The 27500-nt window shown below is 44.2% G+C and overlaps 1 protein-coding gene and 16 non-coding genes across 17 annotated transcripts in view; all 17 read right to left on the bottom strand.

The window, feature by feature from the left end:
• LOC125712214 (uncharacterized) overlaps positions 1 to 21074 on the bottom strand; it is a 433528-nt gene extending 412454 nt beyond the window's left edge. The window contains exon 1 of the mRNA XM_048982016.1: positions 15642 to 21074. Within this exon, the coding sequence (XP_048837973.1) occupies positions 19608 to 21074 (1467 nt within the window). The 3' untranslated portion in view covers positions 15642 to 19607. The remainder of the gene's footprint in view (positions 1 to 15641) is intronic.
• LOC125736319 (5S ribosomal RNA) lies at positions 237 to 355 on the bottom strand. Its single transcript, XR_007395600.1, has one exon. It is a non-coding gene; the product is annotated as a 5S ribosomal RNA (ribosomal RNA).
• LOC125733569 (5S ribosomal RNA) lies at positions 1432 to 1550 on the bottom strand. The gene has a single exon (XR_007392910.1). It is a non-coding gene; the product is annotated as a 5S ribosomal RNA (ribosomal RNA).
• LOC125733558 (5S ribosomal RNA) lies at positions 2628 to 2746 on the bottom strand. The gene has a single exon (XR_007392899.1). It is a non-coding gene; the product is annotated as a 5S ribosomal RNA (ribosomal RNA).
• Positions 3823 to 3941, bottom strand: LOC125733546 (5S ribosomal RNA). The gene has a single exon (XR_007392888.1). It is a non-coding gene; the product is annotated as a 5S ribosomal RNA (ribosomal RNA).
• LOC125734018 (5S ribosomal RNA) lies at positions 5020 to 5138 on the bottom strand. The gene has a single exon (XR_007393347.1). It is a non-coding gene; the product is annotated as a 5S ribosomal RNA (ribosomal RNA).
• Positions 6213 to 6331, bottom strand: LOC125733326 (5S ribosomal RNA). Its single transcript, XR_007392673.1, has one exon. It is a non-coding gene; the product is annotated as a 5S ribosomal RNA (ribosomal RNA).
• On the bottom strand, positions 7405 to 7523 carry LOC125736542 (5S ribosomal RNA). Its single transcript, XR_007395820.1, has one exon. It is a non-coding gene; the product is annotated as a 5S ribosomal RNA (ribosomal RNA).
• Positions 8603 to 8721, bottom strand: LOC125731251 (5S ribosomal RNA). The gene has a single exon (XR_007391535.1). It is a non-coding gene; the product is annotated as a 5S ribosomal RNA (ribosomal RNA).
• On the bottom strand, positions 9798 to 9916 carry LOC125730801 (5S ribosomal RNA). Its single transcript, XR_007391091.1, has one exon. It is a non-coding gene; the product is annotated as a 5S ribosomal RNA (ribosomal RNA).
• Positions 10992 to 11110, bottom strand: LOC125731166 (5S ribosomal RNA). Its single transcript, XR_007391449.1, has one exon. It is a non-coding gene; the product is annotated as a 5S ribosomal RNA (ribosomal RNA).
• On the bottom strand, positions 12188 to 12306 carry LOC125733264 (5S ribosomal RNA). The gene has a single exon (XR_007392614.1). It is a non-coding gene; the product is annotated as a 5S ribosomal RNA (ribosomal RNA).
• A 1033-nt stretch (positions 21075 to 22107) lies between the features above and the next one.
• Positions 22108 to 22226, bottom strand: LOC125729336 (5S ribosomal RNA). Its single transcript, XR_007389786.1, has one exon. It is a non-coding gene; the product is annotated as a 5S ribosomal RNA (ribosomal RNA).
• Positions 22227 to 23307: 1081 nt separating this feature from the next.
• LOC125736107 (5S ribosomal RNA) lies at positions 23308 to 23426 on the bottom strand. Its single transcript, XR_007395390.1, has one exon. It is a non-coding gene; the product is annotated as a 5S ribosomal RNA (ribosomal RNA).
• Positions 23427 to 24637: 1211 nt separating this feature from the next.
• LOC125735417 (5S ribosomal RNA) lies at positions 24638 to 24756 on the bottom strand. Its single transcript, XR_007394713.1, has one exon. It is a non-coding gene; the product is annotated as a 5S ribosomal RNA (ribosomal RNA).
• Positions 24757 to 25834: 1078 nt separating this feature from the next.
• Positions 25835 to 25953, bottom strand: LOC125736307 (5S ribosomal RNA). The gene has a single exon (XR_007395589.1). It is a non-coding gene; the product is annotated as a 5S ribosomal RNA (ribosomal RNA).
• Positions 25954 to 27036: 1083 nt separating this feature from the next.
• LOC125735465 (5S ribosomal RNA) lies at positions 27037 to 27155 on the bottom strand. Its single transcript, XR_007394761.1, has one exon. It is a non-coding gene; the product is annotated as a 5S ribosomal RNA (ribosomal RNA).
• Between the last annotated feature and the right edge of the window lie 345 nt (positions 27156 to 27500).

Here is a 27500-nt window from a genome sequence, read left to right as displayed (position 1 = left end):
TGGAGTGACAGTCTTCAAGATTGTCAGAAGATCGCGCCCTGGTGGAATAAAGGCACGAACAGCTTACAGCACCTAGAATTACCAGGAAGTATTTAGAGTAAAACGGTTTCTAAAAGCTGCCTTTATGAATGAGAGAAAAAAAAATAATATATATAAAATAGTAAAATGGAAGGGGAGTGATAGATTTAAATTAATCGTGAAGTGGAGCGCCCCCTGTATAAAGTAAAAGTGAGAAAAGCTTACAGCACCTGGTATTCCCAGGTGGTCTCCCATCCAAGTACTAACCAGACCCTACCCTGCTTAGCTTCCGAGATCAGACGAGATCGGGCGTGTTCAGGGTGGTATGGCCGTAAGCGAGAGATGCTACCAAAAACAGCCCTTTTTCATTACACGCGTCTATACATGCCAGTTAGTCCCATTGGATCCAACTCCTGGTTTTTTATTTTTTTTATCTGACTCACACTGCAGCCCCACCATCCAATCGGCAGCGCCGGACCCACACCAAACATTCACCAAACTACTCAGCCGGCAGCCTACCACAATTATTCCATTCTTTCCGCATCCGCACACTTCCTTCTTTTTAACTCCTTTTCACTAACGCACAGGTTAATCGCCGCACGTCCCCCGCCGGCAAACATTACTCCTTTGCCTACTGCATGCAGGCTTCTCTTAACGACCCTCTGTTATCAACTCCGCTAACAGCCACAAAATCTTCGCCGCACGAAGCCCACTGGTAGCTGCTGAATCACATGCTTCCCCAAAACGTCGCGCTGTCAGAACACTGGGAGCTACACACACCAATAAGTCCATACTGCAGGCTGCAGCCAGAACAATTTTCTACATTCAAACATCGACGGCCTCTTCTCTCTAAAAATTCACCAGACCGCTTCTACCACCAGCAAAGAAGTTTCCATCCCTAATTCCTCTGTGATTCCCACTAACCTAAACATTAAGCTGGCATTGAAGGGTGTGAATTACCCCGGCCAATCTGTTCTTTTAAATACAGCTTTTAGCAAGTTTTGAAAGGAGAAGAGCAGAACTTGCTATGCCAATAATATCGAGTCTTCTGTGGCAAAGTGGTTTTTGCATAGAAAACAAAGCGGTCAGTTGAAGAGGAATGATATCAGTACTTTGTTTAAAACTGTGTGTAAAAAGCTGTCTCTTTATCATTAACAATAAGTTGTAAAACGTGAATGGGGAGTGACAGTCTTCAAGTTTGTGAGAAGATCGCGCCCTGGTGGAATAAAGGCACGAACAGCTTACAGCACCTAGAATTACCAGGAAGTATTTAGAGTAAAACGGTTTCTAAAAGCTGCCTTTATGAATGAGAGAAAAAAAAATATATATATAAAATAGTAAAATGGAAGGGGAGTGATAGATTTAAATTAATCGTGAAGTGGAGCGCCCCCTGTATAAAGTAAAAATGAGAAAAGCTTACAGCACCTGGTATTCCCAGGTGGTCTCCCATCCAAGTACTAACCAGACCCTACCCTGCTTAGCTTCCGAGATCAGATGAGATCGGGCGTGTTCAGGGTGGTATGGCCGTAAGCGAGAGATGCTACCAAAAACAGCCCTTTTGCATTACACGCGTCTATACATGCCAGTTAGTCCCATTGGATCCAACTCCTGGTTTTTTATTTTTTTTATCTGACTCACACTGCAGCCCCACCATCCAATCGGCAGCGCCGGACCCACACCAAACATTCACCAAACTACTCAGCCGGCAGCCTACCACAATTATTCCATTCTTTCCGCATCCGCACACTTCCTTCTTTTTAACTCCTTTTCACTACCGCACAGGTTAATCGCCGCACGTCCCCCGCCGGCAAACATTACTCCTTTGCCTACTGCATGCAGGCTTCTCTTAACGACCCTCTGTTATCAACTCCGCTAACAGCCACAAAATCTCCGCCGCACGAAGCCCACTGGTAGCTGCTGAATCACATGCTTCCCCAAAACGTCGCGCTGTCAGAACACTGGGAGCTACACACACCAATAAGTCCATACTGCAGGCTGCAGCCAGAACAATTTTCTACATTCAAACATCGACGGCCTCTTCTCTCTAAAAATTCACCAGACCGCTTCTACCACCAGCAAAGAAGTTTCCATCCCTAATTCCTCTGTGATTCCCACTAACCTAAACATTAAGCTGGCATTGAAGGGTGTGAATTACCCCGGCCAATCTGTTCTTTTAAATACAGCTTTTAGCAAGTTTTGAAAGGAGAAGAGCAGAACTTGCTATGCCAATAATATCGAGTCTTCTGTGGCAAAGTGGTTTTTGCATAGAAAACAAAGCGGTCAGTTGAAGAGGAATGATATCAGTACTTTGTTTAAAACTGTGTGTAAAAAGCTGTCTCTTTATCATTAACAATAAGTTGTAAAACGTGAATGGGGAGTGACAGTCTTCAAGTTTGTGAGAAGATCGCGCCCTGGTGGAATAAAGGCACGAACAGCTTACAGCACCTAGAATTACCAGGAAGTATTTAGAGTAAAACGGTTTCTAAAAGCTGCCTTTATGAATGAGAGAAAAAAAAAATATATATATAAAATAGTAAAATGGAAGGGGAGTGATAGATTTAAATTAATCGTGAAGTGGAGCGCCCCCTGTATAAAGTAAAAATGAGAAAAGCTTACAGCACCTGGTATTCCCAGGTGGTCTCCCATCCAAGTACTAACCAGACCCTACCCTGCTTAGCTTCCGAGATCAGATGAGATCGGGCGTGTTCAGGGTGGTATGGCCGTAAGCGAGAGATGCTACCAAAAACAGCCCTTTTGCATTACACGCGTCTATACATGCCAGTTAGTCCCATTGGATCCAACTCCTGGTTTTTTATTTTTTTTATCTGACTCACACTGCAGCCCCACCATCCAATCGGCAGCGCCGGACCCACACCAAACATTCACCAAACTACTCAGCCGGCAGCCTACCACAATTATTCCATTCTTTCCGCATCCGCACACTTCCTTCTTTTTAACTCCTTTTCACTACCGCACAGGTTAATCGCCGCACGTCCCCCGCCGGCAAACATTACTCCTTTGCCTACTGCATGCAGGCTTCTCTTAACGACCCTCTGTTATCAACTCCGCTAACAGCCACAAAATCTCCGCCGCACGAAGCCCACTGGTAGCTGCTGAATCACATGCTTCCCCAAAACGTCGCGCTGTCAGAACACTGGGAGCTACACACACCAATAAGTCCATACTGCAGGCTGCAGCCAGAACAATTTTCTACATTCAAACATCGACGGCCTCTTCTCTCTAAAAATTCACCAGACCGCTTCTACCACCAGCAAAGAAGTTTCCATCCCTAATTCCTCTGTGATTCCCACTAACCTAAACATTAAGCTGGCATTGAAGGGTGTGAATTACCCCGGCCAATCTGTTCTTTTAAATACAGCTTTTAGCAAGTTTTGAAAGGAGAAGAGCAGAACTTGCTATGCCAATAATATCGAGTCTTCTGTGGCAAAGTGGTTTTTGCATAGAAAACAAAGCGGTCAGTTGAAGAGGAATGATATCAGTACTTTGTTTAAAACTGTGTGTAAAAAGCTGTCTCTTTATCATTAACAATAAGTTGTAAAACGTGAATGGGGAGTGACAGTCTTCAAGTTTGTGAGAAGATCGCGCCCTGGTGGAATAAAGGCACGAACAGCTTACAGCACCTAGAATTACCAGGAAGTATTTAGAGTAAAACGGTTTCTAAAAGCTGCCTTTATGAATGAGAGAAAAAAAAATATATATATAAAATAGTAAAATGGAAGGGGAGTGATAGATTTAAATTAATCGTGAAGTGGAGCGCCCCCTGTATAAAGTAAAAATGAGAAAAGCTTACAGCACCTGGTATTCCCAGGTGGTCTCCCATCCAAGTACTAACCAGACCCTACCCTGCTTAGCTTCCGAGATCAGATGAGATCGGGCGTGTTCAGGGTGGTATGGCCGTAAGCGAGAGATGCTACCAAAAACAACCCTTTTGCATTACACGCGTCTATACATGCCAGTTAGTCCCATTGGATCCAACTCCTGGTTTTTTATTTTTTTTATCTGACTCACACTGCAGCCCCACCATCCAATCGGCAGCGCCGGACCCACACCAAACATTCACCAAACTACTCAGCCGGCAGCCTACCACAATTATTCCATTCTTTCCGCATCCGCACACTTCCTTCTTTTTAACTCCTTTTCACTACCGCACAGGTTAATCGCCGCACGTCCCCCGCCGGCAAACATTACTCCTTTGCCTACTGCATGCAGGCTTCTCTTAACGACCCTCTGTTATCAACTCCGCTAACAGCCACAAAATCTCCGCCGCACGAAGCCCACTGGTAGCTGCTGAATCACATGCTTCCCCAAAACGTCGCGCTGTCAGAACACTGGGAGCTACACACACCAATAAGTCCATACTGCAGGCTGCAGCCAGAACAATTTTCTACATTCAAACATCGACGGCCTCTTCTCTCTAAAAATTCACCAGACCGCTTCTACCACCAGCAAAGAAGTTTCCATCCCTAATTCCTCTGTGATTCCCACTAACCTAAACATTAAGCTGGCATTGAAGGGTGTGAATTACCCCGGCCAATCTGTTCTTTTAAATACAGCTTTTAGCAAGTTTTGAAAGGAGAAGAGCAGAACTTGCTATGCCAATAATATCGAGTCTTCTGTGGCGAAGTGGTTTTTGCATAGAAAACAAAGCGGTCAGTTGAAGAGGAATAATATCAGTACTTTGTTTAAAACTGTGTGTAAAAAACTGTCTCTTTATCATTAACAATAAGTTGTAAAACGTGAATGGGGAGTGACAGTCTTCAAGTTTGTGAGAAGATCGCGCCCTGGTGGAATAAAGGCACGAACAGCTTACAGCACCTAGAATTACCAGGAAGTATTTAGAGTAAAACGGTTTCTAAAAGCTGCCTTTATGAATGAGAGAAAAAAAAAAATATATATATAAAATAGTAAAATGGAAGGGGAGTGATAGATTTAAATTAATCGTGAAGTGGAGCGCCCCCTGTATAAAGTAAAAGTGAGAAAAGCTTACAGCACCTGGTATTCCCAGGTGGTCTCCCATCCAAGTACTAACCAGACCCTACGCTGCTTAGCTTCCGAGATCAGACGAGATCGGGCGTGTTCAGGGTGGTATGGCCGTAAGCGAGAGATGCTACCAAAAACAGCCCTTTTGCATTACATGCGTCTATACATGCCAGTTAGTCCCATTGGATCCAACTCCTGGTTTTTTATTTTTTTATCTGACTCACACTGCAGCCCCACCATCCAATCGGCAGCGCCGGACCCACACCAAACATTCACCAAACTACTCAGCCGGCAGCCTACCACAATTATTCCATTCTTTCCGCATCCGCACACTTCCTTCTTTTTAACTCCTTTTCACTACCGCACAGGTTAATCGCCGCACGTCCCCCGCCGGCAAACATTACTCCTTTGCCTACTGCATGCAGGCTTCTCTTAACGACCCTCTGTTATCAACTCCGCTAACAGCCACAAAATCTCCGCCGCACGAAGCCCACTGGTAGCTGCTGAATCACATGCTTCCCCAAAACGTCGCGCTGTCAGAACACTGGGAGCTACACACACCAATAAGTCCATACTGCAGGCTGCAGCCAGAACAATTTTCTACATTCAAACATCGACGGCCTCTTCTCTCTAAAAATTCACCAGACCGCTTCTACCACCAGCAAAGAAGTTTCCATCCCTAATTCCTCTGTGATTCCCACTAACCTAAACATTAAGCTGGCATTGAAGGGTGTGAATTACCCCGGCCAATCTGTTCTTTTAAATACAGCTTTTAGCAAGTTTTGAAAGGAGAAGAGCAGAACTTGCTATGCCAATAATATCGAGTCTTCTGTGGCAAAGTGGTTTTTGCATAGAAAACAAAGCGGTCAGTTGAAGAGGAATGATATCAGTACTTTGTTTAAAACTGTGTGTAAAAAGCTGTCTCTTTATCATTAACAATAAGTTGTAAAACGTGAATGGGGAGTGACAGTCTTCAAGTTTGTGAGAAGATCGCGCCCTGGTGGAATAAAGGCACGAACAGCTTACAGCACCTAGAATTACCAGGAAGTATTTAGAGTAAAACAGTTTCTAAAAGCTGCCTTTATGAATGAGAGAAAAAAAAAATATATATAAAATAGTAAAATGGAAGGGGAGTGATAGATTTAAATTAATCGTGAAGTGGAGCGCCCCCTGTATAAAGTAAAAGTGAGAAAAGCTTACAGCATCTGGTATTCCCAGGAGGTCTCCCATCCAAGTACTAACCAGACCCTACCCTGCTTAGCTTCCGAGATCAGACGAGATCGGGCGTGTTCAGGGTGGTATGGCCGTAAGCGAGAGATGCTACCAAAAACAGCCCTTTTGCATTACACGCGTCTATACATGCCAGTTAGTCCCATTGGATCCTACTCCTGTTTTTTTTTTTTTTATCTGACTCACACTGCAGCACCACCATCCAATCGGCAGCGCCGCACCCACACCAAACATTCACCAAACTACTCAGCCGGCAGCCTACCACAATTATTCCATTCTTTCCGCATCCGCACACTTCCTTCTTTTTAACTCCTTTTCACTACCGCACAGGTTAATCGCCGCACGTCCCCCGCCGGCAAACATTACTCCTTTGCCTACTGCATGCAGGCTTCTCTTAACGACCCTCTGTTATCAACTCCGCTAACAGCCACAAAATCTCCGCCGCACGAAGCCCACTGTTAGCTGCTGAATCACATGCTTCTCCAAAACGTCGCGCTGTCAGAACACTGGGAGCTACACACACCAACAAGTCCATACTGCAGGCTGCAGCCAGAACAATTTTCTACATTCAAACATCGACGGCCTCTTCTCTCTAAAAATTCACCAGACCGCTTCTACCACCAGCAAAGAAGTTTCCATCCCTAATTCCTCTGTGATTCCCACTAACCTAAACATTAAGCTGGCATTGAAGGGTGTGAATTACCCCGGCCAATCTGTTCTTTTAAATACAGCTTTTAGCAAGTTTTGAAAGGAGAAGAGCAGAACTTGCTATGCCAATAATATCGAGTCTTCTGTGGCGAAGTGGTTTTTGCATAGAAAACAAAGCGGTCAGTTGAAGAGGAATAATATCAGTACTTTGTTTAAAACTGTGTGTAAAAAGCTGTCTCTTTATCATTAACAATAAGTTGTAAAACGTGAATGGGGAGTGACAGTCTTCAAGTTTGTGAGAAGATCGCGCCCTGGTGGAATAAAGGCACGAAGAGCTTACAGCACCTAGAATTACCAGGCAGTATTTAGAGTAAAACGGTGTGTAAAAGCTGGCTTTATGAAAGAGAGAAAAAAAATATATATATAAAATAGTAAAATGGAAGGGGAGTGCTAGATTTAAATTAATCGTGAAGTGGAGCGCCCCCTGTATAAAGTAAAAGTGAGAAAAGCTTACAGCACCTGGTATGCCCAGGAGGTCTCCCATCCAAGTACTAACCAGACCCTACCCTGCTTAGCTTCCGAGATCAGACGAGATAGGGCGTGTTCAGGGTGGTATGGCCGTAAGCGAGAGATGCTACCAAAAACAGCCCTTTTGCATTACACGCCTCTATACATGCCAGTTGGTCCCATTGGATCCTACTAATGTTCTTTTTTTTTTTTTTATCTGACTCACACTGCAGCCCCACCATCCAATCGGCAGCGCCGGACCCACACCAAACATTTACCAAACTACTCAGCCGGCAGCCTACCACAATTATTCCATTCTTTCCGCATCCGCACACTTCCTTCTTTTTAACTCCTTTTCACTACCGCACAGGTTAATCGCCGCACGTCCCCCGCCGGCAAACATTACTCCTTTGCCTACTGCATGCAGGCTTCTCTTAACGACCCTCTGTTATCAACTCCGCTAACAGCCACAAAATCTCCGCCGCACGAAGCCCACTGGTAGCTGCTGAATCACATGCTTCCCCAAAACGTCGCGCTGTCAGAACACTGGGAGCTACACACACCAACAAGTCCATACTGCAGGCTGCAGCCAGAACAATTTTCTACATTCAAACATCGACGGCCTCTTCTCTCTAAAAATTCACCAGACCGCTTCTACCACCAGCAAAGAAGTTTCCATCCCTAATTCCTCTGTGATTCCCACTAACCTAAACATTAAGCTGGCATTGAAGGGTGTGAATTACCCCGGCCAATCTGTTCTTTTAAATACAGCTTTTAGCAAGTTTTGAAAGGAGGAGAAGAGCAGACCTTGCTATGCCAATAATATCGAGTCTTCTGTGGCGAAGTGGTTTTTGCATAGAAAACAAAGCGGTCAGTTGAAGAGGAATAATATCAGTACTTTGTTTAAAACTGTGTGTAAAAAGCTGTCTCTTTATCATTAACAATAAGTTGTAAAACGTGAATGGGGAGTGACAGTCTTCAAGTTTGTGAGAAGATCGCGCCCTGGTGGAATAAAGGCACGAAGAGCTTACAGCACCTAGAATTACCAGGCAGTATTTAGAGTAAAACGGTTTCTAAAAGCTGGCTTTATGAAAGAGAGAAAAAAAAAATATATATAAAATAGTAAAATGGAAGGGGAGTGCTAGTTTTAAATTAATCGTGAAGTGGAGCGCCCCCTGTATAAAGTAAAAGTGAGAAAAGCTTACAGCACCTGGTATGCCCAGGAGGTCTCACATCCAAGTACTAACCAGACCCTACCCTGCTTGGCTTCTGAGATCAGACGAGATCGGGCGTGTTCAGGGTGGTATGGCCGTAAGCGAGAGATGCTACCAAAAACAGCCCTTTTGCATTACACGCCTCTATACATGCCAGTTGGTCCCATTGGATCCTACTAATGTTCTTTTTTTTTTTTTTATCTGACTCACACTGCAGCCCCACCATCCAATCGGCAGCGCCGGACCCATACCAAACATTCACCAAACTACTCAGCCGGCAGCCTACCACAATTATTCCATTCTTTCCGCATCCGCACACTTCCTTCTTTTTAACTCCTTTTCACTACCGCACAGGTTAATCGCCGCACGTCCCCCGCCGGCAAACATTACGCCTTTGCCTACTGCATGCAGGCTTCTCTTAACGACCCTCTGTTATCAACTCCGCTAACAGCCACAAAATCTCCGCCGCACGAAGCCCACTGGTAGCTGCTGAATCACATGCTTCCCCAAAACGTCGCGCTGTCAGAACACTGGGAGCTACACACACCAATAAGTCCATACTGCAGGCTGCAGCCAGAACAATTTTCTACATTCAAACATCGACGGCCTCTTCTCTCTAAAAATTCACCAGACCGCTTCTACCACCAGCAAAGAAGTTTCCATCCCTAATTCCTCTGTGATTCCCACTAACCTAAACATTAAGCTGGCATTGAAGGGTGTGAATTACCCCGGCCAATCTGTTCTTTTAAATACAGCTTTTAGCAAGTTTTGAAAGGAGAAGAGCAGAACTTGCTATGCCAATAATATCGAGTCTTCTGTGGCAAAGTGGTTTTTGCATAGAAAACAAAGCGGTCAGTTGAAGAGGAATGATATCAGTACTTTGTTTAAAACTGTGTGTAAAAAGCTGTCTCTTTATCATTAACAATAAGTTGTAAAACGTGAATGGGGAGTGACAGTCTTCAAGTTTGTGAGAAGATCGCGCCCTGGTGGAATAAAGGCACGAACAGCTTACAGCACCTAGAATTACCAGGAAGTATTTAGAGTAAAACGGTTTCTAAAAGCTGGCTTTATGAAAGAGAGAAAAAAAATATATATATAAAATAGTAAAATGGAAGGGGAGTGCTAGATTTATATTAATCGTGAAGTGGAGCGCCCCCTGTATAAAGTAAAAGTGAGAAAAGCTTAAAGCACCTGGTATGCCCAGGAGGTCTCCCATCCAAGTACTAACCAGACCCTACCTTGCTTGGCTTCCGAGATCAGATGAGATCGGGCGTGTTCAGGGTGGTATGGCCGTAAGCGAGAGATGCTACCAAAAACAGCCCTTTTGCATTACACGCCTCTATACATGCCAGTTGGTCCCATTGGATCCTACTAATGTTCTTTTTTTTTTTTTATCTGACTCACACTGCAGCCCCACCATCCAATCGGCAGCGCCGGACCCACACCAAACATTCACCAAACTACTCAGCCGGCAGCCTACCACAATTATTCCATTCTTTCCGCATCCGCACACTTCCTTCTTTTTAACTCCTTTTCACTACCGCACAGGTTATTCGCCGCACGTCCACCGCCGGCAAACATTACTCCTTTGCCTACTGCATGCAGGCTTCTCTTAACGACCCTCTGTTATCAACTCCGCTAACAGCCACAAAATCTCCGCTGCACGAAGCCCACTGGTAGCTGCTGAATCACATGCTTCCCCAAAACGTCGCGCTGTCAGAACACTGGGAGCTACACACACCAACAAGTCCATACTGCAGGCTGCAGCCAGAACAATTTTATACATTCAAACATCGACGGCCTCTTCTCTCTAAAAATTCACCAGACCGCTTCTACCACCAGCAAAGAAGTTTCCATCCCTAATTCCTCTGTGATTCCCACTAACCTAAACATTAAGCTGGCATTGAAGGGTGTGAATTACCCCGGCCAATCTGTTCTTTTAAATACAGCTTTTAGCAAGTTTTGAAAGGAGAAGAGCAGAACTTGCTATGCCAATAATATCGAGTCTTCTGTGGCAAAGTGGTTTTTGCATAGAAAACAAAGCGGTCTGTTGAAGAGGAATAATATCAGTACTTTGTTTAAAACTGTGTGTAAAAAGCTGTCTCTTTATCATTAACAATAAGTTGTAAAACGTGAATTGGGAGTGACAGTCTTCAAGTTTGTGAGAAGATCGCGCCCTGGTGGAATAAAGGCACGAACAGCTTACAGCACCTAGAATTACCAGGAAGTATTTAGAGTAAAACGGTTTCTAAAAGCTGGCTTTATGAAAGAGAGAAAAAAAATATATATATAAAATAGTAAAATGGTAGGGGAGTGCTAGATTTAAATTAATCGTGAAGTGGAGCGCCCCCTGTATAAAGTAAAAGTGAGAAAAGCTTACAGCACCTGGTATTCCCAGGAGGTCTCCCATCCAAGTACTAACCAGACCCTACCCTGATTGGCTTCCGAGATCGGATGAGATCAGGCGTGTTCAGGCGGGCATGGCCATAAGCGAGAGACGCTACCAAAAACAGCCCTTTTGCATTACACGCCTCTATACATGCCAGTTGGTCCCATTGGATCCTACTAATGTTTTTTTTTTTTTTATCTGACTCACACTGCAGCCCCACCATCCAATCGGCAACGCCGGACCCACACCAAACATTCACCAAACTACTCAGCCGGCAGCCTACCACAATTATTCCATTCTTTCCGCATCCGCACACTTCCTTCTTTTTAACTCCTTTTCACTACCGCACAGGTTAATCGCCGCACGTCCCCCGCCGGCAAACATTACGCCTTTGCCTACTGCATGCAGGCTTCTCTTAACGACCCTCTGTTATCAACTCCGCTAACAGCCACAAAATCTCCGCCGCACGAAGCCCACTGGTAGCTGCTGAATCACATGCTTCCCCAAAACGTCGCGCTGTCAGAACACTGGGAGCTACACACACCAACAAGTCCATACTGCAGGCTGCAGCCAGAACAATTTTCTACATTCAAACATCGACGTCCTCTTCTCTCTAAAAATTCAGCAGACCGCTTCTACCACCAGCAAAGAAGTTTCCATCCCTAATTCCTCTGTGATTCCCACTAACCTAAACATTAAGCTGGCATTGAAGGGTGTGAATTACCCCGGCCAATCTGTTCTTTTAAATACAGCTTTTAGCAAGTTTTGAAAGGAGAAGAGCAGAACTTGCTATGCCAATAATATCGAGTCTTCTGTGGCGAAGTGGTTTTTGCATAGAAAACAAAGCGGTCAGTTGAAGAGGAATAATATCAGTACTTTGTTTAAAACTGTGTGTAAAAAGCTGTCTCTTTATCATTAACAATAAGTTGTAAAACGTGAATGGGGAGTGACAGTCTTCAAGTTTGTGAGAAGATCGCGCCCTGGTGGAATAAAGGCACGAACAGCTTACAGCACCTAGAATTACCAGGAAGTATTTAGAGTAAAACGGTTTCTAAAAGCTGCCTTTATGAATGAGAGAAAAAAAATATATATATATATAAAATAGTAAAATGGAAGGGGAGTGATAGATTTAAATTAATCGTGAAGTGGAGCGCCCCCTGTATAAAGTAAAAGTGAGAAAAGCTTACAGCACCTGGTATTCCCAGGAGGTCTCCCATCCAAGTACTAACCAGACCCTACCCTGCTTGGCTTCCGAGATCGGATGAGATCGGGCGTGTTCAGGGAGGTATGGCCATAAGCGAGAGACGTGACCAAAAACAGCCCTTTTGCACTACACGCGTCTATACATGCCAGTTAGTCCCATTGGATCCTACTCCTGTTTTTTTTTTTTTTTATCTGACTCACACTGCAGCACCACCATCCAATCGGCAGCGCCGGACCCACACCAAACATTCACCAAACTACTCAGCCGGCAGCCTACCACAATTATTCCATTCTTTCCGCATCCGCACACTTCCTTCTTTTTAACTCCTTTTCACTACCGCACAGGTTAATCGCCGCACGTCCCCCGCCGGCAAACATTACTCCTTTGCCTACTGCATGCAGGCTTCTCTTAACGACCCTCTGTTATCAACTCCGCTAACAGCCACAAAATCTCCGCCGCACGAAGCCCACTGGTAGCTGCTGAATCACATGCTTCCCCAAAACGTCACGCTGTCAGAACACTGGGAGCTACACACACCAACAAGTCCATAATGCAGGCTGCAGCCAGAACAATTTTCTACATTCAAACATCGACGGCCTCTTCTCTCTAAAAATTCACCAGACCGCTTCTACCACCAGCAAAGAAGTTTCCATCCCTAATTCCTCTGTGATTCCCACTAACCTAAACATTAAGCTGGCATTGAAGGGTGTGAATTACCCCGGCCAATCTGTTCTTTTAAATACAGCTTTTAGCAAGTTTTGAAAGGAGAAGAGCAGAACTTGCTATGCCAATAATATCGAGTCTTCTGTGGCGAAGTGGTTTTTGCATAGAAAACAAAGCGGTCAGTTGAAGAGGAATAATATCAGTACTTTGTTTAAAACTGTGTGTAAAAAGCTGTCTCTTTATCATTAACAATAAGTTGTAAAACGTGAATGGGGAGTGACAGTCTTCAAGTTTGTGAGAAGATCGCGCCCTGGTGGAATAAAGGCACGAAGAGCTTACAGCACCTAGAATTACCAGGAAGTATTTAGAGTAAAACGGTTTCTAAAAGCTGCCTTTATGAATGAGAGAAAAATATATATATGTTGGGGAAAGCGCCCGGCGTTTCCACCCCAACTCCACATTTATGAGACACACACAGGTTACAGTTTTACTTGCAAGGGTACCCACACTCTCTGCAATGCAAACTACAGCAGAATGTGTTACAAAGGGTGGTTCCCCTTGACTCCTTTATTTATAGTCAGTGGGAGGCGCAAGAGTAATAGGGAGGTGAGAGAAAGTTCTGGTTTTGCTAAGGTGGGAATGCTATTATTAATATAATCTAAAGTATGAGGCTAGGGGAAAACAAAATAATATATATACATATTTACATTCATTGCTGATCATACAGGAGTGATAACAAAATGATTAATAACAGTTTCTTCAACCTAACAGTCCCTCCTGTTTATCATGACAGTATGATCAAAAACATCAGTATTGTACAAGTTGCAAAAGCATTTCCAGTACAACTGTCATTTAGATCACATCATCATCATCCTAACTGTGGAGTACAGAAAACCAACAGGAGTCATTCCTCCTGTTTATCATAGAAAAACATCTAATTCCGTTACTTCAGGTCCGAGCCCTGCACGGGTGCTTTCGGCTCAGCCGTCATTATGAATTACATGTCTTCTTCATCGCTATCGCTGGAAACAGGCTCTGTCTCCATATTCTGAGTAAGGGAGAGAAACATTGTACTGTGTGTCCGAAAAGCAGCATTAAGAGCTTGATTAATAAACATTTTCAAACATGGTATAACAGTTATAAAACAACAGAAAAACAAAATAAAAAACAAAACAAAAGGTAGGCACATTTTCATCAGTATGGACCACCATGTTCCTGTAACAAACCAGTCCAGCCAGGAGGACTGCGGTTGACTGTCCATGGTCATCACTTTTTGTAAGTCACGGAGGCGGTCGAGGGCAATTGTCATATTAGGTGAGTGCACGTTGTCAGGAATGTAAGTGCAGCACGTTTGATTCAGGAGGACACATACTCCTCCTTGTGCAGCTGTCAGTAGGTCTAATGCCATACGGTTCTGGACAACCATCTGTCTGGTTATGTCCAATTGTTCGTTTTGTTGTTGATCAATTAGTATCGAACTATTTATGAAAAGACCTAGTCTATAATTTAGAGTTTCTACTCGTAGCATGAGCTTTCCGACTCCTGCCCAGGGGAATAGGGACAGCGCAACTTTACTGCCTGTTCCCCACAGTTTATGTTCAGGGGGTACGTCTGTTCCCCACAAACTGTCATGGGGTTGTATTGATATCGAACGCTTCCTCCTGCTTCTGATGGAAACCTTACTTCCCTGTGCTATCAGGAAGGTGTGATCTGAAACAAAAATAGGAGCGCACACTCCAAACCAGTTCGGTGGTAGGACAAAGTATGCACGAGGTCCGCATAACCAAGCCACACCGTCCACCCAATAAGTTCCATTACTGGGCCCCAAGAACGAGACAGGAGAGCCGTACATGCTGCTAACGAAGGTCGTATGACAATTCGTGGTATTGCCTCCGATCCACCTAGTACCATTATTCTGTTTGTAGCAGACTGAATGATTATATGTGGTTGGGTCTTGATATATTAGGACAGAAAAGGGGAATGATACATTGGTTTTAGTTACGTTGAAATCCACCCAAAAGTCTTGGAGACATGTGCCGTTTTGGAACCCAGGGTCATCTGGGTATATTCCTGTGGCATCTTGCACAACAGTTTTTACAGTAATATTACCTGACCCATTAGTGGTGATATTAACATAGTCTCCATCTACGGAAAATATAAGTGAAACAATACTTTGGTACCCTATACCTGCAAAAGATGCAGCACATTTGGCCTGGGACATATTCATGGGTTTTCCATATACAGTGGGTCCTTCACTATGAGTAGGCATCACAGAACAAACATAGCAATTCGTCACATTTTTTGCTGTTATAGTGTCATGTACATATCGATACCAGTAGTTCTTCATGAACGGGTGTGAGTGGTCAGCAGGCAATGGGCGCAGATGGAAGTCGTCATGGGTCCATCGCCGTAGGTGTTGCAATGGAGCTAGTGGGAGCAAGGACAACCATACAAGTCCAACAACAAGAATGACCCCTAGAGTCACCTTACCACATCCCCACCCCGTCAGAGCCATCCTAATAGAGTGCAGTTCAGTTGTTTTCTTCACCGGGTTGAGACAGCAGCACCCTATTGGTTACTGTGCCTTTGTAGCGGACTTCCACTGCTACTCTGTCGCTGAGGCCTCTGATAAGGGCTTGATGGGTTTACAGTGACTTTTGTGTATCCAGGAAGGTCGTTCTGCTATTTTCACAGCTGTTGGTGTTGTGAGGAGGACTTGATAAGGACCGTCCCACCGGGGTGTGCTCCACTCCTTCCGCAACAGGACCTTGACCAGGATCCAATCCCCTGGCTGCAAGTTATCCTGTTGATTAGAAACAGAATTTACTGGCAGACTACTGGGGCTATGTTTTTGTTGTGATGATAGCAACTTTCGCATCCAATTAGCCAATGTATTTTCTCTGTCCGCTTTCCCTATATCACTCATTTCGGTTGCTAGAGGATACGGCCTTCCGTACACTATCTCAAAAGGTGTTAATCCTGCAGGAATGGGAGTTATTCTCATCCACAATTTTACTAGAGACAAACATTCTGGCCACGGCCTTTTTGTCTCTTCCATTGTTTTTCTGAGCCTTGTTTTAATAGTGCCGTTAGTTCTCTCCACTAAGCCTGCACTCTGAGGGTGATAAGCACAATGATTCTTAAGCGTAAAACCTAATGCTTGTGAACAAAGGGACATGGTCTGATTTACAAAATGAGTCCCATTGTCTGATCTTATAATATGAGGTATGCCATAAGTAGGGAAATAATGGCCTACCAAACATTTTGCAACAGTCATTGCATCACAGTGCTTTACAGGGTATATTTCTACCCACTTAGAAAAGGTGTCTATAATGACTAGACAGTACTTCTTCCCTTGTGACCAAGATAATTCAATAAAATCCATATGTACAACTTGAAACGGGTACTCAGCTACAGGGAACTGGCCACGTTTTGGTCTCATGTTACCCTGTGCATTATGTTTACAGCAAATTAAGCATGTTCTACAAAATTGCTTTGCATAATCAGAAAAATTTATAGCATAAAAGTATTGCTGGATAATATGTACCATCCCTCCTGTTGAGACATGAGTATTTCCATGGCTCACTAAGGCAGCTGTTTTGTATAAGTTTTTTGGTAGGATGGGCTTGTCATTCATATAGTAAACTTTCCCTTGCTGTATTGCTCCTCTCTTGATCCAACTCTGTATTTCTGTTTTAGGAGCATGAATCTGTGCATCACACAGCACATCACTATCTATGAAAAGAATGTCTGCCACTGATAAGGTGGGCTGTTTCAGGGCCGCTTCTTTGGCAGTTTTATCTGCAAAGTTGTTTCCTTTAGCTATTGTGGAAGCATCGGTTTGGTGTGCTTTACATTTGCACAGTGCAAGGCGAGTCGGTAATTGTACAACATCTAATAATCTAAGTAGTAAGTTTGTGTGAGTTAGAGACGTTCCCTGCGATGTTTTAAAACCTCTATTTTTCCACACTCTTGCATGGTGATGAACAGCTCCAAACACATATTGACTATCAGTGTATATAGTAAGTGACTTATTTTTGAATAGCTCGCATGCCCTAATTACAGCATAGAGTTCAGCCGCTTGTGCTGAACAAGCAGGTGGGAGTGCATTGGCCTCTAACACTTCAGTGGACGTAACTACAGCATACCCGACCTTATTTTTTCCCATATCATTTTTTGATGCTGATCCATCTACATAAACAACCATTGAATCTGATATTGGGGTCTGTAAAATATCTGCTCTGGGTTTTGTTTGCTCTTCCACAACTGCTTTGCACGAATGTGGCTCTCCATCTTCCGTTGTCGGAAGAAGGGTGCTAGGGTTAAGAGGACCACATCGCTGTATAGTAATGTTTGACTGTGAAAGCAGGAGTGAGACTAAGGTCAGATGTCTAGCATGTGTGAGGAACGGAAGCGGCGTCTGCAGTAAAACTAATGAAACTGAATGTGGCACCTTCAGGGTGAGTGGGTGACACAACACTAATTCTGCTGATAATTTTACTGCTTCTGCAGCAGCTGCACATGCTTGCAAACATTGTGGAAAACCAGCTGCTACTGCATCTAATCGTTTAGAATAGAATGCTAGTGGTCTTTCCTTTGTCCCGAACGGCTGTGTTAATACCGCTTTCATATAACCTTGATTAGCATCAACACATAAGGTAAATGGTTGTTGATAATCTGGTAAGGCAAGTATCACATTTGTTTGTAGCATCATTTTTAAGTTTGTGAATGCCAATTCTCCTTCTTTTGTCCACTGAATTTTATCTTTTAAGGCCATGTCTTTCCCATAAATTAAGGTTTGCAGAGGTTGAACGAGTGCAGCATAATCAGGTAGCCATTCTCTGCAATAATTACAAAGTCCTAAGAAGGACATCATTTGCTGTTTAGTCTTTGGCTTTGGTGCCTCTTGTATTGCCTGTTTTCTAGTTTCTAATAATGATCGACCTTGTTGGGAGAGTTTATGTCCAAGATATATAACTTCCTCCCTGCAATATTGTAATTTTTGTTTTGATGCTTTATGTCCTGTATCATATAAATGCTGTAACACCAACAGTGTGGCTTCCTTACAATGCTGTTTTGTATCTGAAGCAATTAATATATCATCTACATACAGTAGCACTTGACTATGGGATGGTATTTTACAGGTACTCATAGAATATCTAAGGGCCATGGTATATACATGTGGACTTTCTGAAAACCCTTGAGGGAGTCTAGTATATGTGTATTTTTTTTCCTTATAGGTGAAACCAAATAAATGTTGAGAATCAGAGTGCAATGGTACTGAGAAAAATGCATTACTGAGATCAACTACTGAGAAGTAACTTTTATCAGGGGTTAATGAGTTGAGCAATAAGTGTGGGTTGGGCACGTCTGGTGCTGCGTGTTGCACTATGTTATTAACTGGTCTTAAATCCTGCACCATGCGCCATTTCCCTGTATGTCCCTTCTGGACAGGGAAGATAGGAGTATTGCAAGTGGCCTCAGGAGCCTCTCGCAATATTCCTGATGCCAACATATCCTGCACTACAGGGGCTATACCTTTCTCTGCCTCAGGTTTTAACGGGTATTGTCTAACTACCGGGCGGTGTTCTGATTTCACAATTACTTTGTATGGTGGGAACCCCTTTACCAGTCCTACATCAGTGGGGGAGGACGACCACAACCCTTCCGGGAGGCGATCTAGATCTGGACATGATCCCCCCTCCAGAACAGAAAAAATTTGTCAGGTTGGGTCCTGCAAGTGTGTGGTGAGAGTGGTTTGAACTCTCCATCCCAAAGGGAACCGCCACACATTGTGTTTTTTGTCATAGCTCCAACAGGAGCCAGGTACGGGTTGGTAGTCATTGTAACTGTGCATGGAATCTCGTAAGAACATCTCTACATCCCTCCACTGCATCTGAGGTGGTTTTGATAGAGATACGTGTGGTGTTTCCCCTCTGAACACAGCCTGTTGTTTATTAGATAAGATGACTGAGGCAGCAGAAAAGCCAGTAGTGGAGTTAACATACAAATGTTGTAAGGTAATACAAGTGTCTTGGAGGGCATGAAACGTTTTGTCATAGGCATAATCTGGTCCTGGGGTGCCTTTGTACCACATAGTGACGTGTAAGGCATCGTCAGGCATGAACTGGGTTTGTTTAGGGGACTGCTTTTCTCTAGTTTTTCGCAACAATTCTCGTGTCTGTGCAGTTCCCCCTAGGTCCAGTGACCAGTAATATTGTGGTGCTCCGGTTCCTTGCACAACATAGGCTTCCTCATTTATGATTGCCTTCATGCCAGAGTTTGTGGCAACTACACTAATGCCCATCTGTACCATAAGGTCACGGCCTAACAGATTGACAGGGCAAGAAGGGCTTATTAACACTTGTGCTTGACATTCAATCCCAGTTTCCTTATCTTTTACTGCAACTGGGTTTGTTAGCTGATGACTGTCTGTTTGGCCTCCTGCTGTTTTTATATTTATGACAGATGAGGAGTATGTGACTTCAGGAGGACTGGAGGTTAGGACAGTCCTACAGGCTCCAGTATCACACAGGCATTCGTATACTTTGCCATTTATGATTAATTTCCGACTTGGCAAAGTTCCCCACTGCCTTTCTGCTAATAGCTGACATACTGCTTGCAAATCTATTTCCTCATCCAGGAGGTCTTGTAAGGTAACCTCCGTTTCTTCCCTTAAAATGACCTCTGTTTCACCTCGGATAGTGTCGGCAACAGGGGTCTCCGAGGAGGGTCATTGGTCATTTTCGGTGGAGTTTGGATTAAATGGTCGCTTCCCTGACCTGCAGTCCCTGCTTAAATGTCCAGGTTTCCCGCATGTCCAACACTCTGTTTCCTGTGAAAACCCTCCTGTTTGTTTATTTCTAAATCTTCCTCGGCCTCTAAATCTTCCTCTTCCTCTACCTCTGAATCCCCCGCGTCCCCGAGGGATCGTTTGCACTAGCGCTACCACGTCAGAGGCGCTGAATATTGTATCTGTCTTTTGCTGTTTCTGCGCTTTCTGTGCGTGTTGGGCATATTCTAAGGCTTGTTGGGCTGAGCCAGTATTCTGATGTACCCAATGTTTGTCGAGATATTTTCGCAATTCAGGCTTTAGGCCTGCGACAAAAGCTCGTTTTAATTGTTGCTGATACACTCCTCCGTCTTCCTCGTCGTGAGGAATTCCTGAATTTCCCCTGAACACCACTCGCATCCTATCCATAAAATCCTCAGGTTCCTCTCCATCTTTTTGTTTGCACTGCGCTATTCGCCCATAATCTGCGCGTCTTACGAAGGCTGTCTCTACCCTGTTTCGCAAGTCTCGTAATGCTTGTATGAGTTCCTGCGAGTCATGTGCTAAGACTTCATCATTATTGGCACCGTGTCCAGTGAAGTCGCCTGCCACACGTCCCCATTTATGGGTAAACAACTGTCTTAGGCATCGGTACATTTCCCTGCCGTTCAAATGAAAACTACTTTGTAATTCTAGGATGGCAGTCCAAAACTCGGGTACCCCTTCTTCAACCGGGGGTATTCCTTTTAAAGCCGCTGTTCTATCCTCAGCGGTCCAGGGTCTATATACTAACATAGTTTCGGGTCCTGCATTATTTGGCCCTCGATTTGGATTTGCCACTTCTACGAGGGGACACTGCCATTCTACCTCCTCTTGTTCTGTGTTATTTTTTGGATGCCATTGTACTTTAGCTGTGGCCAAATCTTTTACAGGATATAGAGAGGGATCAGACCCTCGAGTTAACATGCGAGATGGTTCCACCCCCCCCCCTGCTTCTTGTCTATCTGTGGCTGGAACCAGCGCCGGTGCAGGCACCGGAATTTGTGGGGGCGGTGGAGGAGCTGGAGGGGCAGAAGGTCTTGCTGCCGTTTCTTCGTCTAGTGTGATTAAAGCCACCTGGAGTTTTTTCTCCTTATTTCCCTTTTTCTGTTGTCTCTTATTATCTCTTAGTTTACTCTGTTCTAACCATGCATCAGAGAAAACGTATTCCTTTTTTCTATCTTGGCCTTTTTTATTATTGGTAGTCTGTAACATCTCCAGTTTTAAGTTTCCCTGTAACTTTAATATGTCTGGAGTATGGAGTTTTCCTTCAAACCCATGTTTTTTCCTCCATCTCTGACTACTTATTTGTCCTGATCCTGGTTTATATCCTTCCATAAACTTCTCATCTCCCTCTAGTTTGATTTGTTTACTCAGATTTTTTCCCATTGTTACCTTTTATTGAATACACTACAAAACATAAAAAATCCTAAAAGCAAGTCCCTGGCATGAGACCTCAGGAGGACACCAACACGGCCTTCTACTGTTCACTATTAGAGCAGCGGTGTTAGTTTTCAGGGATGAAACCCGTCCTTTATCCTTCAGTCACCAGTATGTTGTTGCTTTTAGGGTGGATCGTGTAGGTTAATCTAAAACCTATAAAAACACATCCACATACATCAATATATATATTTCCAATAACGCCTACTTTCTCTCCCGGTTAATTTCGGCTAACCTCAACCACATGCATGTCTTGGCCACCTACTTATTTAGGTGCCGTATCTCTCACTTGGCCACCTATTCACTTAGGTGCCATGTTTCTCACCTGTATAGTGTGCTCTCTGTTCCGTCACCGAGGTCCTTCAGACATCACCAGACGTCGAGCGCAGTTCTAACCACCGGCCTGATGACGAATTCACATCACAGGTCTTTCTTGCACCCGACTTCGAGTGGCTGTCGACAGACTTCGGTGTCGCTTCTCTCGGCGTACTGGAGACGTCTTCGGGGTTCCTCGGATCCGGCTCGAAGGACCAAATTCTATGTTGGGGAAAGCGCCCGGCGTTTCCACCCCAACTCCACATTTATGAGACACACACAGGTTACAGTTTTACTTGCAAGGGTACCCACACTCTCTGCAATGCAAACTACAGCAGAATGTGTTACAAAGGGTGGTTCCCCTTGACTCCTTTATTTATAGTCAGTGGGAGGCGCAAGAGTAATAGGGAGGTGAGAGAAAGTTCTGGTTTTGCTAAGGTGGGAATGCTATTATTAATATAATCTAAAGTATGAGGCTAGGGGAAAACAAAATAATATATATACATATTTACATTCATTGCTGATCATACAGGAGTGATAACAAAATGATTAATAACAGTTTCTTCAACCTAACAATATATATATAAAATAGTAAAATGGAAGGGGAGTGATAGATTTAAATTAATCGTGAAGTGGAGCGCCCCCTGTATAAAGTAAAAGTGAGAAAAGCTTACAGCACCTGGTATTCCCAGGATGTGTCCCATCCAAGTACTAACCAGACCCTACCCTGCTTGGCTTCTGAGATCGGATGAGATCGGGTGTGTTCAGGGTGGTATGGCCATAAGCGAGAGACGCGACCAAAAACAGCCCTTTTGCATTACACGCGTCTATACATGCCAGTTAGTCCCATTGGATCCTACTCCTGGTTTTTTTTTTTTTTTTTATCTGACTCACACTGCAGCACCACCATCCAATCGGCAGCGCCGGACCCACACCAAACATTCACCAAACTACTCAGCCGGCAGCCTACCACAATTATTCCATTCTTTCCGCATCTGCACACTTCCTTCTTTTTAACTCCTTTTCACTACCGCACAGGTTAATCGCCGCACGTCCCCCGCCGGCAAACATTACTCCTTTGCCTACTGCATGCAGGCTTCTCTTAACGACCCTCTGTTATCAACTCCGCTAACAGCCACAAAATCTCCGCCGCACAAAGCCCACTGGTAGCTGCTGAATCACATGATTCCCCAAAACGTCGCGCTGTCAGAACACTGGGAGCTACACACACCAACAAGTCCATACTGCAGGCTGCAGCCAGAACTATTTTCTACATTCAAACATCGACGGCCTCTTCTCTCTAAAAATTCACCAGACCGCTTCTACCACCAGCAAAGAAGTTTCCATCCCTAATTCCTCTGTGATTCCCACTAACCTAAACATTAAGCTGGCATTGAAGGGTGTGAATTACCCCGGCCAATCTGTTCTTTTAAATACAGCTTTTAGCAAGTTTTGAAAGGAGAAGAGCAGAACTTGCTATGCCAATAATATCGAGTCTTCTGTGGCGAAGTGGTTTTTGCATAGAAAACAAAGCGGTCAGTTGAAGAGGAATAATATCAGTACTTTGTTTAAAACTGTGTGTAAAAAGCTGTCTCTTTATCATTAACAATAAGTTGTAAAACGTGAATGGGGAGTGACAGTCTTCAAGTTTGTGAGAAGATCGCGCCCTGGTGGAATAAAGGCACGAACAGCTTACAGCACCTAGAATTACCAGGAAGTATTTAGAGTAAAACGGTGTGTAAAAGCTGCCTTTATGAATGAGAGAAAAAAATATATATATATATAAAATAGTAAAATGGAAGGGGAGTGATAGATTTAAATTAATCGTGAAGTGGAGCGCCCCCCTGTATAAAGTAAAAGTGAGAAAAGCTTACATCACCTGGTATTCCCAGGAGGTCTCCCATCAAAGTACTAACCAGACCCTACCCTGTTTGGCTTCCGAGATCGGATGAGATCGGGCGTGTTCAGGGAGGTATGGCCATAAGCGAGAGACGTGACCAAAAACAGCCCTTTTGCATTACACGCGTCTATACATGCCAGTTAGTCCCATTGGATCCTACTCCTGTTATTTTTTTTTTTTATCTGACTCACACTGCAGCACCACCATCCAATCGGCAGCGCCGGACCCACACCAAACATTCACCAAACTACTCAGCCGGCAGCCTACCACAATTATTCCATTCTTTCCGCATCCGCACACTTCCTTCTTTTTAACTCCTTTTCACTACCGCACAGGTTAATCGCCGCACGTCCCCCGCCGGCAAACATTACTCCTTTGCCTACTGCATGCAGGCTTCTCTTAACGACCCTCTGTTATCAACTCCGCTAACAGCCACAAAATCTCCGCCGCACGAAGCCCACTGGTAGCTGCTGAATCACATGCTTCCCCAAAACGTCACGCTGTCAGAACACTGGGAGCTACACACACCAACAAGTCCATAATGCAGGCTGCAGCCAGAACAATTTTCTACATTCAAACATCGACGGCCTCTTCTCTCTAAAAATTCACCAGACCGCTTCTACCACCAGCAAAGAAGTTTCCATCCCTAATTCCTCTGTGATTCCCACTAACCTAAACATTAAGCTGGCATTGAAGGGTGTGAATTACCCCGGCCAATCTGTTCTTTTAAATACAGCTTTTAGCAAGTTTTGAAAGGTGAAGAGCAGAACTTGCTAGGCCAATAATATCGAGTCTTCTGTGGCGAAGTGGTTTTTGCATAGAAAACAAAGCGGTCAGTTGAAGAGGAATAATATCAGTACTTTGTTTAAAACTGTGTGTAAAAAGCTGTCTCTTTATCATTAACAATAAGTTGTAAAACGTGAATGGGGAGTGACAGTCTTCAAGTTTATGAGAAGATCGCGCCCTGGTGGAATAAAGGCACGAACAGCTTACAGCACCTAGAATTACCAGGAAGTATTTAGAGTGACTGTGATGGGCTGGCCCCCCATCCTGGGTTGTTCCCTGCCTCGTGCCCATTGATTCCGGAATAGGCTCCGGACCCCCAGCGACCCAATAGGATAAGCGGTTTGGAAAATGGATGGATGGATGGATATTTAGAGTAAAACGGTGTGTAAAAGCTGCCTTTATGAAAGAGAGAAAAATATATATATATATAAAATAGTAAAATGGAAGGGGAGTGATAGATTTAAATTAATCGTGAAGTGGAGCGCCCCCTGTATAAAGTAAAAGTGAGAAAAGCTTACATCACCTGGTATTCCCAGGAGGTCTCCCATCAAAGTACTAACCAGACCCTACCCTGCTTGGCTTCCGAGATCGGATGAGATCGGGCGTGTTCAGGGAGGTATGGCCATAAGCGAGAGACGTGACCAAAAACAGCCCTTTTGCATTACACGCGTCTATACATGCCAGTTAGTCCCATTGGATCCTACTCCTGTTTTTTTTTTTTTTATCTGACTCACACTGCAGCACCACCATCCAATCGGCAGCGCCGGACCCACACCAAACATTCACCAAACTACTCAGCCGGCAGCCTACCACAATTATTCCATTCTTTCCGCATCCGCACACTTCCTTCTTTTTAACTCCTTTTCACTACCGCACAGGTTAATCGCCGCACGTCCCCCGCCGGCAAACATTACTCCTTTGCCTACTGCATGCAGGCTTCTCTTAACGACCCTCTGTTATCAACTCCGCTAACAGCCACAAAATCTCCGCCGCACGAAGCCCACTGGTAGCTGCTGAATCACATGCTTCCCCAAAACGTCACGCTGTCAGAACACTGGGAGCTACACACACCAACAAGTCCATAATGCAGGCTGCAGCCAGAACAATTTTCTACATTCAAACATCGACGGCCTCTTCTCTCTAAAAATTCACCAGACCGCTTCTACCACCAGCAAAGAAGTTTCCATCCCTAATTCCTCTGTGATTCCCACTAACCTAAACATTAAGCTGGCATTGAAGGGTGTGAATTACCCCGGCCAATCTGTTCTTTTAAATACAGCTTTTAGCAAGTTTTGAAAGGAGAAGAGCAGAACTTGCTATGCCAATAATATCGAGTCTTCTGTGGCGAAGTGGTTTTTGCATAGAAAACAAAGCGGTCAGTTGAAGAGGAATAATATCAGTACTTTGTTTAAAACTGTGTGTAAAAAGCTGTCTCTTTATCATTAACAATAAGTTGTAAAACGTGAATGGGGAGTGACAGTCTTCAAGTTTGTGAGAAGATCGCGCCCTGGTGGAATAAAGGCACGAAGAGCTTACAGCACCTAGAATTACCAGGAAGTATTTAGAGTAAAACGGTGTGTAAAAGCTGCCTTTATGAATGAGAGAAAAAAATATATATATATATATAAAATAGTAAAATGGAAGGGGAGTGATAGATTTAAATTAATCGTGAAGTGGAGCGCCCCCTGTATAAAGTAAAAGTGAGAAAAGCTTACAGCACCTGGTATTCCCAGGTGGTCTCCCATCCAAGTACTAACCAGACCCTACCCTGCTTAGCTTCCGAGATCAGACGAGATCGGGCGTGTTCAGGGTGGTATGGCCGTAAGCTAAAGATGCTACCAAAAACAGCCCTTTTGCATTACACGCGTCTATACATGCCAGTTAGTCCCATTGGATCCTACTCCTGGTTTTTTTTTTTTTTTTATCTGACTCACACTGCAGCACCACCATCCAATCGGCAGCGCCGGACCCACACCAAACATTCACCAAACTACTCAGCCGGCAGCCTACCACAATTATTCCATTCTTTCCGCATCCGCACACTTCCTTCTTTTTAACTCCTTTTCACTACCGCACAGGTTAATCGCCGCACGTCCCACGCCGGCAAACATTACTCCTTTGCCTACTGCATGTAGGCTTCTCTTAACGACCCTCTGTTATCAACTCCGCGAACAGCCACAAAATCTCCGCCGCACGAAGCCCACTGGTAGCTGCTGAATCACATGCTTCCCCAAAACGTCGCGCTGTCAGAACACTGGGAGCTACACACACCAACAAGTCCATACTGCAGGCTGCAGCCAGAACAATTTTCTACATTCAAACATCGACGGCCTCTTCTCTCTAAAAATTCACCAGACCGCTTCTACCACCAGCAAAGAAGTTTCCATCCCTAATTCCTCTGTGATTCCCACTAACCTAAACATTAAGCTGGCATTGAAGGGTGTGAATTACCCCGGCCAATCTGTTCTTTTAAATACAGCTTTTAGCAAGTTTTGAAAGGAGAAGAGCAGAACTTGCTATGCCAATAATATCGAGTCTTCTGTGGCGAAGTGGTTTTTGCATAGAAAACAAAGCGGTGAGTTGAAGAGGAATAATATCAGTACTTTGTTTAAAACTGTGTGTAAAAAGCTGTCTCTTTATCATTAACAATAAGTTGTAAAACGTGAATGGGGAGTGACAGTCTTCAAGTTTGTGAGAAGATCGCGCCCTGGTGGAATAAAGGCACGAACAGCTTACAGCACCTAGAATTACCAGGAAGTATTTAGAGTAAAACGGTTTCTAAAAGCTGCCATTATGAATGAGAGAAAAAAAAATATATATATATATATAAAATAGTAAAATGGAAGGGGAGTGATAGATTTAAATTAATTGTGAAGTGGAGCGCCCCCTGTATAAAGTAAAAGTGAGAAAAGCTTACAGCACCTGGTATTCCCAGGTGGTCTCCCATCCAAGTACTAACCAGACCCTACCCTGCTTAGCTTCCAAGATCAGACGAGATCGGGCGTGTTCAGGGTGGTACGGCCATAAGCGAGAGATGCAACCAAAAACAGCCCTTTTGCATTACACGCGTCTATACATGCCAGTTAGTCCCATTGGATCCTACTCCTTGTTTTTTTTTTTTTTTTATCTGACTCACACTGCAGCACCACCATCCAATCGGCAACGCCGGACCCACACCAAACATTCACCAAACTACTCAGCCGGCAGCCTACCACAATTATTCCATTCTTTCCGCATCCGCACACTTCCTTCTCTTTAACTCCTTTTCACTACCGCACAGGTTAATCGCCGCACGTCCCCCGCCAGCAAACATTACTCCTTTGCCTACTGCATGCAGGCTTCTCTTAACGACCCTCTGTTATCAACTCCGCTAA

Source organism: Brienomyrus brachyistius, chromosome 2 (assembly GCF_023856365.1).
Source record: "Brienomyrus brachyistius isolate T26 chromosome 2, BBRACH_0.4, whole genome shotgun sequence".
NCBI classification, from domain to species: Eukaryota; Metazoa; Chordata; class Actinopteri; order Osteoglossiformes; family Mormyridae; genus Brienomyrus; species Brienomyrus brachyistius.
The sequence above is the reverse complement of the archived record's forward strand: the minus strand, read 5'-3'. Positions and strand labels throughout refer to the sequence as shown.